We start from the raw sequence: 10,692 nt of genomic DNA on the forward strand, positions 1-10,692 counted from the left end.
ATAAAGAAATAAAAATAAATATCAAAATGTATGTACCAATAGAATAAATTTATGAATAGAACCAACAACTCAGGAGACCAAAAACGAGCCTTCACAAAGCTCCATTGACAAAAATATAAAAATGTTAAGGGTTTCGGAAAATAGTGATACAATTTTTTTTTTCTTCAAACCTCTGAGTTTTCTTGCCATCCCTGTGCTGTACATGTTTTACACAGACCCATAGACTTGTATTGGCCCTTGTCATCCGTTCTGCTGGCAAAAAAACGTGAGCAGCCCGATAGGTGTTATGTACTGCTACTAAGAACTAAGGAATAGGAGGGAAAAGCTGTCCCTGCACTGATACTCAGCTTAAACCCTACGCTGGGGTGGGTGCCCTATTCCTTGTGAATAGCCCCACTGACACTCCTGCACTGAACTCAAAAGAAGACCTGAAGTAAGGGGAAAGGGGTCCCTAAAAGATCTAAGGACTGGGAGCAAAAACAGGAGACCTCCTAACAGAAAAGTTAGTTGCAGAAACGAAGATTAAAGGGAACAAAACTGGTGGAACAAGAAGTCCCAGGATATCAATTGTCCTAAGCACAAAGAACTAACAAGGCAACTTAGCCAGAGCACAAGCGTAACAACAGTGATGTCCAGCAAGGAATGGGAGACAGGTGCTGAGTAATAAAGAGTGAGGAATTCAAGTGACCAAGACACCCAGCACCAGATTAAAAGACTAGAAGCCAGCAAACCACAAAAAGATGACCGAAAAGTAAAACAAGATAGATTCTAACAATAGGTTATAGTGGGGAAACACGGATGTGTGAAGGTGGTATAATTCTGAGCTTGTTTCATGACACATTGTACTTTGTTAGTGGTAAATTCAGGTTGATATGTTTCGCTTTTATTTATGTAAATATTTTAGAAATTTGACAAATTTTAAGAAATTTGCAATTTTCCAATTTTGAATGTTTACTCCCTTAAAGTATACTACACAACATTAATAAATAACATTTATTGATGTTGATATCAATTTTCAATTGTTTTGTTAGGCTGTTGGTAAGTTTAGCATCAATTTACAATTGCTCTACTAAAACCACGTATCGACTACCAACTTGCCTCTGCTGATTCATAGTGATGTTTGCACATTCAACTCTGCAGCAGCAAGACACCTGTCTGGATACTCCACTTGGAAGATTCCCCAATATCTATTTAACTCCTGCAGTAAACTTTTTATTATGGTTGTGCATTTATTGTTACTGCTAGATCTACTGTTTGATCTCTTTTATTGGATTTACTTACAAAAATAATCTGCTTTATTTATGGGTGCCAATTCAACTTTTGTTTTCCTCTAAAAAGTGAAGTGCAGTAGTTTCTATTTTGGGTTGCCTTCATAGAATGATGACAGCTTCACGTTTATCAGCAGGATGCATTTCCTAGCGATATTGTATAAACTCTGCCCTTCCCTTTTTCCTTATGCTTCATGCTTTCTTCATACTCAGGAGTGTTACAAACCTCAGGTAAGAATAACATTATTATACATAATTATTATGTAATATTTTTGTTCCATTGGGAATTTTTTTTTTCCAAATACACTGTTTGATTAGAAAAGAAACACAAATTTAACTTAATTCATTCTTTTTTTAGATTCGCATACAGTTTCTGACAATCATGATTTTCCTGCTTGTGATGGCAAGGTTTATGGTTGCTGGAGCCTTCTGTCCCATTAAATGTGACTGTTCAAAGAAAGATCTTCTGTATTGTAAGGATAAATCTATTAACGACTTTGCTAAGTTAGCTATTCCCCACAACTTTACATTTGTACATATAAGTGACACTCAAGCTATGGAAGTGACTGATGACAGTTTTTTGCAAATGCCGATTACTTTACGACTCTCCTTGGAAAGTAACCTTCTCTCCACAATATCACCAGGAGCTTTTCAAGACTTTCCACTATTGAAATCGCTCAAGCTTTCAAACAATGCTTTACGCTCTCTACCTTCTGGAGTATTCCGTACATTAATTGATCTGGAACAGTTGTTCTTGGATAGAAATTTATTGTTGTACCTCGATCCAGATATATTTGAGAACTTAACAAATCTAACAGAACTGGCCTTAAACAGAAATCGCCTTACAGAGTTGTCTCCTGACTTATTAACTCATCAAGTAAATCTGAAAATTCTAAATTTATCTAGAAATAAGCTGTCTAGTTTACCTAAAGATATTTTTAGCTCTCTATATAAATTAACAAGCCTAACACTCTATGAAAACCTTTTGACAGAAATAACACCCTCAATGTTCCATAATCTCACCGAATTGGTCAAGCTTAGTCTGTATTCAAATCTAATCAAAGTAATTGATGAGGCTGCTTTTAATCATGTCCCCAAACTAAGAGAACTGGCCTTGCATAAAAATCGCCTACCAACACTGGCTGATGGATTATTTCTTTATGTTAATGAATTGGAAGTATTGTCACTTTATGAAAATCCTTTCATTGAACTTCCTAATGTACTGTTTGGTAAAATGGATTCTCTCAGCTCTCTATGGCTCTATAACACACTACTTTCAACAATCCCAAATTTTATCTTCAGTAATTTAACAAACTTGGAGATCCTTATCCTCACCAGAAACAGAAATCTTTCTAGTCTTCCATCAGATGCTTTCAGTGGATTGCGCAGACTTAACGATCTATCTTTGCATACAAATAACATTACTTCTCTTCCTGAAGATCTTTTCCAGGATCTACAAAGTCTACAGAAGCTTTCCATGTACAGTAATAATTTTGGTGATCTCCCAGAAAATCTTTTTAAACCACTTTTAAATCTTCAAACTGTTCATTTAAATAATAGTAAAATAACGACCCTGCCAGGAAAAATTTTCAAGTTGGCACCGACTCTTCAAAAAGCTTATCTTGATGGTAATCCCTGGATGTGTGATTGCAGACTTCAAGAGTTCAAGGTGTGGCTAGTACAGAATGTGGAGAAGGTAGACAACACTTCCTCTCTTGTTTGTTATGGTCCTTCAGCTCTGGCAGGAATACCTGTATTCAAAGCTGATGAACTGATATGTCACTCTACCACCATGAATAAGGTGGATTACTATGTCTCATCAACTTCTGCTAGACAATGGCATGGATTTACTAGTGTGTTACCCCCTGATGAGGAGGTGAACTCTACTGTAACAGAACATGCTGTAAGTGAAATAGCGGTTTCTATGTCTAATCCTCCCTTAGACTGGCATCTATATAACAGTACAAGTCCACCATTACTGAGCAATCTGGAAACAACCACTGTAAGAATTTTCTTAGATAATGATTCACATAATATGCAAGCTAAAAAGGTTTTTAGATATGATCTCCCATATGGCAAAATCATTTACTGTGTTATTTTGTTCAACCTGGTAATGCAAATATTCTATGTATCTGTAGCATGCTTCAGCTTGCTGAAAATTAGGAAACTCTATAAATACTTTCAGATTTTTAATGAACCTGTAATATTAGTACGCATGTTAATTCCATTGAGTTCTTTCTCTCTAGGCCAAAATATTTAAGCAGAAAGTATCATTTTAAAGAGAAGCTTTCACCATCAGTTTAAGTATGTAAAACTTAGTTTTAATTTTTTAATTCCTCCTCTCCTTTGCAGAGATATTAACTTTTAAAGTTTAGGTTATAATTTATATTAAGGCTAAGGGGGCATTACCAGTGATTTTTCTGTGGATGCGTGTACTTCTTCCCCTGTATGACATTAACCAATCATAAGTAGCCAACAACAAACTGGTGAAAAAAGAATATGTCCCCCACAATAGCTTAGAACAGGAACAGGTTTCTACATCTGAGACATGTAATGACAGACAGTCTGATTCCCTCACTGATATCAGTGCAGGGTGATTTACAAGTGTTGGGAGCAGAGCAGCGAAGAGTGAGCAGTTTGGCAGTCAGAGTGGGGAATGGGAAGTATAGCAGAGCTGAACTTTGCCTCATTATAAACATCTCTGCATCTGCAGCTCTCTTCTAACAGTGCTGTCAGCTCCGTTGTATCCCTGTTCCCCACACTGACTGCTGTGACATGAAAGCTGAATGTGTAATCACACTTATTTCTGCAGTATTCTCCTTCCCATCTACACTCCTCTCTGCAATGATCCCTGCACTTTGTAATCACACACAGCTTTGCAGTAATATCAGTGAGATCATACTGTTGGTCATTACATGTCTCATACAGGAGAAAGGCTGTTTTAAGCTATGATGTGTGCATGTTATTTTTTTCACAGTATGTTGCTGCCTGTCTATGATTGGTCAACGTCATATAGGAGAAGTAGTACATGCCACCAGTGAAAATCTGGTAGCACCCCTTTGGGCTTAACATAAATGATAACCTAAACTTTACAAGCTAATATCTCCGCAACAGCGCGGAGAAGTTAAAAAAATTAAAACTGCATTTTACTCGGCTCTGTAGCCACTATTCCATGGTTTGGCTAGTGTAACATGCTCAACCTGCTGAAATATCCTCTTTAAGCAAGTCTTAACCTGTAATGTTAGTAGATTTTGTGGATTTAAATACTTCAAACGTTATGATAGCAACATCTAAAAGTGAACAATGCTTTTGCTTGTCAAGTGTATATTTTGAATATTTTGATTGAAATAAAGTACATGAAAGATCATATCCACTTGTCTATTTTAACTATTTATTTTCATTTACTTACCTTTTACTGAACTCCACATTTTGTTAAATTACCGTGTTCAGGCAGTGGAACAATTATCCTTTGGATGTAGTAAAAATGTAAAGTGCAGTAGTATATGTTGGCGCTATAGAAATAAAATTCTTAGAATTATTATTATAATTGACTAATCTGATGTTGGATTTATATTGGCTGCACAGGATATAGGCCACAGGTTATCAGATTTTGGTTAGGAAACTGAAAAATTTATTGCAAAAGTTGGTGAACTCATATGGCCCCCCATATACTTTGGACTAAGGTTGTCCGAACCCCACGTTATCAGTGGGATCAGCTGACAGTCTAATATCCAACAGATGATGTCTGGGACAAAAGGATCCGACCTGCAGAATTTCAACAGCCAATCCTTTTATTCTCCCTGGAATAATCCTCAGGAAGCGGCTCCTATAGAAACAGGAGCACTCGACTAAGCTGAGTGTTACTCTGTATGGGGGGAGACAGGAGATATTGTGGACAGTTATCTGATATGTATGAGGACTTTGGATTCAGACATTCTTATTAACCACCGAAAAGTGAATGATAGGAAAATAGGAAATTTCCATCAGTTGGAAAAAATCTGTTGCATTAGTAACAATGCTAAAATCATTCAGATTGTTATTCATTCCATTTATGTCCAACCTTATTTAAATTAGTTGTTAGTCTGATCTGTCCATTCCCCAGTCCCACTGCATTCTCTTGTTATCGCTTGTAATTCCATTTACATTACAATGATGTACAACACAGCTTCATCCATTTCTGTTCTCAAATAGTGATCACCATGGTGGTTGTACATCATCCTGATGTCACTCGCACATTGCGAGAAGTGGGGGAGGGTAGTCTACAAGCCAAGAAATCAACGTCAATTCTGCAAAGACATCAAATATGAAGCACTCTATGAAGTACTATATATGTGCAGCTACTGGAGATTAGTTAAGCTGGCCATACACAAGATAAGACAGCTAAAATGATTTATTTTGATAATCTTAACTGAGTTTTAAAATTACAACAAAACTATCATTTGCAATGGTTTGTCATGTCAGAATTTGTTCCTGATATCATGGGATCAGCTAAAACTAGTCATATGGCATTAGTGGCCAATTACATGTGCACAAAAACATTCCACTTTTTTAATATGTCTTTGATTTGCCAGTTTAGGCTGGCATTTTGCTGTACAAAGTGTTTGGAACATCTTGGTGTACGATTATCTGATTTTTGGATGATCGTTATTTATGATCCGCTTTAGGTAGTAAGACGTATTTATTCTTAGGGTGCCTTCACATTGCCATTTGGCACCTGTTTGTTGGTCCCATTGGGGCTTACATCCAAACCCCCCTCAAAACTGGATTCGGGCTTATGCGCTGATGGATCATAGACTATAATGGTGCCGAAAGAGTGAATGTTCACTCTGTCGTGCATCATTTTGGGTGTGTACACCTACTGAAAATGGAGTCCCAGACACAGTCTACTACGTGTGAGTGCTCCATTAGGGTCTATGGCACCGTTGCCGCATACACCCGAATCCCTTTTTGCGGGACCAACAAACAGGTGCCAAACCGCAGTGTGAAAGCACCCTTACATATGTTGTTTCTTCTGTTTCCAAAAAGTAGCAGAGAATGGCATTTTCATTCCATAAACACATGTTCTTCGCCTTAAAAGTTTCCATACTGCTGCATCTGAACGTTCACAGATAGATTTTACATCTAATAAGGTAATTTTGTATTGCTAATTTCTTATTTGTGATGAGCCAATGAATACGCTAACTTTCATTTGTCTTTGTTCTGTTTCTTCTAAGGATGTTAGGATGATATTTCTAACTTTGTCTTTAGACCTTTGACAGCATTGGCGTTATCAGCAGGATGCACTTTGTTGCTTTTCTATATAAAGGCAGCCCCATAGTTTATTATTTTTATGACGTCTGTCTTTAATGTGGCACAGTGTCTGCACAGGTAGGCTCATTTATATTATGTCGGTGCATATATGGCTGTTGCTTTTTAAAAAATCTATATTTATTTTTTTATAATTAGCTATTAAATAAGTTTTAATGCATTTTTATGTTTTGTGCATTTTATAGTTTATTACTAAAGCACTGTCTTTATTCATCCTGCCTTTCTAGGGTCTTCATGAGTCATGATTTTATTGTTGCTGTTGACCATGCCAAGCTTTGCTGCCGCAGCTACAGTCTGTCCTGATAGATGCAAATGCATAGTGAAAGATTCAGTTGCTTGCGAGGATCAAGCAGTTACAGACGTAGCCACTTTTAACATTCCTCATAATTTTACATATGTCCGTGTAAGTGGCACACAAGCTACAGAGTTAACAGAGTCCAGCTTCCAACAAATGCCTTTTACTGTACGCCTGTTCTTACAGAGCAATCAATTTTCTCTAATAAAACCGGGAGCTTTTGAAAAATTTCCTCTTCTGAAAACACTTAGGCTATCAAAAAACAATGTGAACTCTCTGCCTTCTGGAACCTTTGATGCATTAATACATTTAGAACATTTGTACCTGGATGAAAATGCATTATTTTACCTTGATCCATCCTTATTTAATAACTTGAGCAGACTGGAAATCCTAAACTTGTCTATTAATAAGATCCAAACTTTGGCTAAAAATATTTTTAAATCCTTGCCTAAATTAACAATTCTCATGCTCAACGATAATCTATTGGTAGAAATACTATTCTGGATGTTTGATAACCTCATGGAACTGGTTGAACTTCATCTTCAGTCAAATCTAATTGAAATTATTGACAAAGCAGCATTTTATGAACTTCCAAAACTAAAAAAGTTACTACTGCAAAAAAATCATCTAAAAACATTGGCCGACGGATTATTTCTCTACTTGTATCAGTTAGAAACATTGTCACTATATGGAAATCCATTAACTGAACTGCCGAATGTACTCTTTGGTAAAATACACACCCTCGGAACCCTTAGTTTATGGGGCACTTCCCTTTCATCAATACCGAATTTCATTTTTAGCAACTTAACTAATTTGAAAGTTCTTGTCCTAATGAAGAACACAAAACTATACTCTCTTCCAAAAGATACTTTCAGTGGTCTGACCAACCTTGTAGAACTCTATTTGCACACTAACAACTTAAGTTCTCTTCCAGTGGGACTTTTCCAGGATCTACAAAGCCTTCAAATTCTTTCACTGTACAATAATACATTTGATGACCTCCCTGAAAACTTATTGAAACCTCTTCTTAATCTTCAATATATATATATGAATAACAGCAAAATAACTTCCCTTCCAGGGAACTTGTTCAATGTGTTACCCAAGCTTCAAAGGGTTCATCTTGAGGACAATCCTTGGATGTGTGATTGCAAGCTTAAAGACTTTAAGTCCTGGTTAGAAAACAACACAGAAAAGATCTTGAACCATATGGCACTTCTTTGTATAAACCCTCCAGTGTTGAAGGCTATACCTGTAATGGCAGTAGAAGCAATATTTTGTCCCTCCATAACAATTAAAGGGCAGAAGAGCAGTTCCTATATGCTAACAACATTGTCAAGTTCCTGGGATAATTTCAATACAGATAACAGGATGACCTCTACTATTACTTCTCCGACGGATCATATTAGTGAAATAGACAACTCTGTTACTGAACATACAGCAATCTGGAATAACAGTGGAAAACCATCTATAAACTGCAATGAGAGAACTTTATCATGTCATGAATTACACAGCAAGGTTACAATATTACACACTTGCAGGCTTCCTTTTGGCAACATTATTTGCTCTCTAATCTATTGTACTACATCGATGCAAATATTTCTTACAATTGTAGAATGCTTTGTCTTAATAAAATTGAGACTATTGTTCAAGAAATGTAACATTCCTAGTGAGCCTGTGGAATTAGTGCAGATCTTCCTTCCACAACATTTAACCTCTCCAGATCCTAACAAGTAAATGTATAAAATTAATTTAGACATTACTACCATTTATAGCTGGTTTAGACTATTCTTTGTTGTAAATTCTAATACAATGTTATAAAGTACAATGTTTTTTGTATCAACAAATTTCATTTTTGTTAGATATGAGGCATGTAATAAATTGTGTGATATGGCTCTGACAAAGGTATGTGCAAGTGTATCACTGTGTGCATATTGATTAGGTAAAGTGCATTAGGTGCTTTTGAAAATGTGCATTATTTACAAGCTATTAGTATGACACAACTAATCATAATTAATATAAATCAATATAAATATTTAGAGTCACATAGATACAGTATACAATGATAAAATCAGTAAGGGAAATAAATAATCACAAAAAAGTAAAATGATGTGAGGGTAACAAAGTAAGTAGGATGAATAGGGGGTTTATTATATAATTCAATTTGGTTGATTAATATGACATTGCAAAAAGTCAAAAATGCTGTGGCCAAGTATGTGCAAAATAAAGCAATAGTTGTTATCCCAAAGGCATATAATAAATCACTACTTATTGCAATACTCCCCATAAGGCTAGTATCCTGTGGTATTAAATAAAGTGACGTGCTGAAATGTGATGGTTACATTGGTATGCTAAAATAGCAATATTAGGGTGCACATAGCAAAAATTATATAACACAGAATAGCTTAAACATGGAAATGCAGTTCCTTCATGTCAATAGGCAATAAAAATGCAAACCCTCACAGCATGCATGTGTGATACCCTTATGCCTTTGCCCTTGTCATACACAATTGCTTACTGATTTTATCATTGTATATCTATGTGACTCAATAAAATATTTATATTGATTTTGATATGTTGTGTGTCATACTAATAGGTTGTAATAATTCTTTTGGATACACAACCAGAAAATACACTACCGTTCAAAAGTTTGGGGTCACCCAGACAATTTTGTGTTTCCATGAAAACTCATACTTTTATTTATCAAATGAGTTGCAAAATGAATAGAAAATATAGTCCAGACATTGACAAGGTTAGAAATAATGATTTTTATTAGAAAGAATAATTTTCTCCTTCAAACTTTGCTTTCGTCAAAGAATGCTCCCTTTGCAGCAATTACAGCATTGCAGACCTTTGGCATTCTAGCTGTTAATTTGCTGAGGTAATCTTGAGAAATTTCACTCCATGCTTCCTGAACCCCTCCCACAAGTTGGATTGGCTTGATGGGCACTTTTTGAGTACCATACAGTCAAGCTGCTCCCAAAACAACTCAATGGGGTTGAGATCTGGTGACTGCGCTGGCCACTCCATTACAGATAGAATACCAGTTGCTTGCTTCTTCCCTAAATAGTTCATGCAGAATTTAGAGGCGTGCTTTAGGTCATTGTCCTGTTGTAGGATGAAATTGGCTCCAATCAAGCGCTATCCACAGGGTATGGCGTTGCAAAATGGAATGAGAGCCTTCCTTATTCAAAATCCCATTTACCTTGTACAAATCTCCCACTTTACCAGCACCAAAGCAACCCCAGACCATCACATTAGTTCCACCATGCTTGACAGATGGCGTCAGGCACTCTTCCAGCATCTTTTCAGTTCTGCATCTCACAAATGTTCTTCTGTGTGATCCAAACACCTCAAACTTTGATTTGTCTGTCCATAAAACTTTTGTCCAATCTTCCTCTGTCCAATGTCTGTGTTCTTTTACCCATATTTATCTTTTCCTTTTATTAGCCAGTCTCAGATATGGCTTTTTCTTTGCCACTTTGCCCTGAAGGCCAGCATCCCGGAGTCGCCTCTTCACTGTAGACGTTGATGCTGGCGTTTTGCGTGTACTATTTAATGAAGCTGCCAGTTGAGGAGCTGTGAGGCGTTGATTTCTCAAACTAGAGACTAATGTACTTGTCTTGCTGCTCAGTTGTGCAGCGGGGCCTCCCACTTCTTTCTACTCTGGTTAGAGCCTGTTTTTGCTCTCCTCTGAAGGGAGTAGTACACAGCGTTGTAGGAAATCTTCAGTTTCTTGGCAATGTCTCGCATGGAATAGCCTTCATTTCTAAGAACAAGAATAGACTGTCAAGTTTCACATGAAAGTATCTTTTTCTGGCCATT

General features: G+C 36.6%; 1 protein-coding gene across 1 annotated transcript; it reads left to right on the plus strand.

Annotated features, from left to right (window-relative positions):
* Positions 1 to 1,457: 1,457 nt before the first annotated feature.
* LOC141258539 (uncharacterized) lies at positions 1,458 to 9,648 on the plus strand. Its single transcript, XM_073673519.1, has 8 exons — positions 1,458 to 1,499; positions 1,627 to 3,520; positions 3,741 to 3,861; positions 5,682 to 5,715; positions 5,933 to 5,942; positions 6,062 to 6,292; positions 6,482 to 6,484; positions 6,815 to 9,648. The coding sequence occupies exons 2-8, from the start codon at positions 1,651 to 1,653 to the stop codon at positions 8,602 to 8,604; spliced, it is 4,059 nt and encodes a 1,352-aa protein (XP_073529620.1). The 5' UTR covers positions 1,458 to 1,499; positions 1,627 to 1,650; the 3' UTR covers positions 8,605 to 9,648.
* The last annotated feature ends 1,044 nt before the right edge of the window (positions 9,649 to 10,692 follow it).

The sequence above is a fragment of the Phyllobates terribilis genome, unplaced genomic scaffold (assembly GCF_046119375.1).
Source record: "Phyllobates terribilis strain yellow unplaced genomic scaffold, ASM4611937v1 Scaffold_3__8_contigs__length_932513732, whole genome shotgun sequence".
Classification (NCBI taxonomy): Eukaryota; Metazoa; Chordata; class Amphibia; order Anura; family Dendrobatidae; genus Phyllobates; species Phyllobates terribilis.

What these genes read in the sequence shown, in the direction of transcription:
- LOC141258539 (XM_073673519.1), top strand. Translation starts at nt 1,651, where the DNA reads ATGATTTTCCTGCTTGTGATGGCAAGGTTTATGGTTGCTGGAGCCTTC. An exon ending in TTCTTTCTCTCTAGGCCAAA is followed by an intron (nt 3,521 to 3,740) that starts ATATTTAAGCAG and finishes AATCATAAGTAG; the next exon opens with CCAACAACAAACTGGTGAAA. An exon ending in CTCACTGATATCAGTGCAGG is followed by an intron (nt 3,862 to 5,681) that starts GTGATTTACAAG and finishes ATCTTAACTGAG; the next exon opens with TTTTAAAATTACAACAAAAC.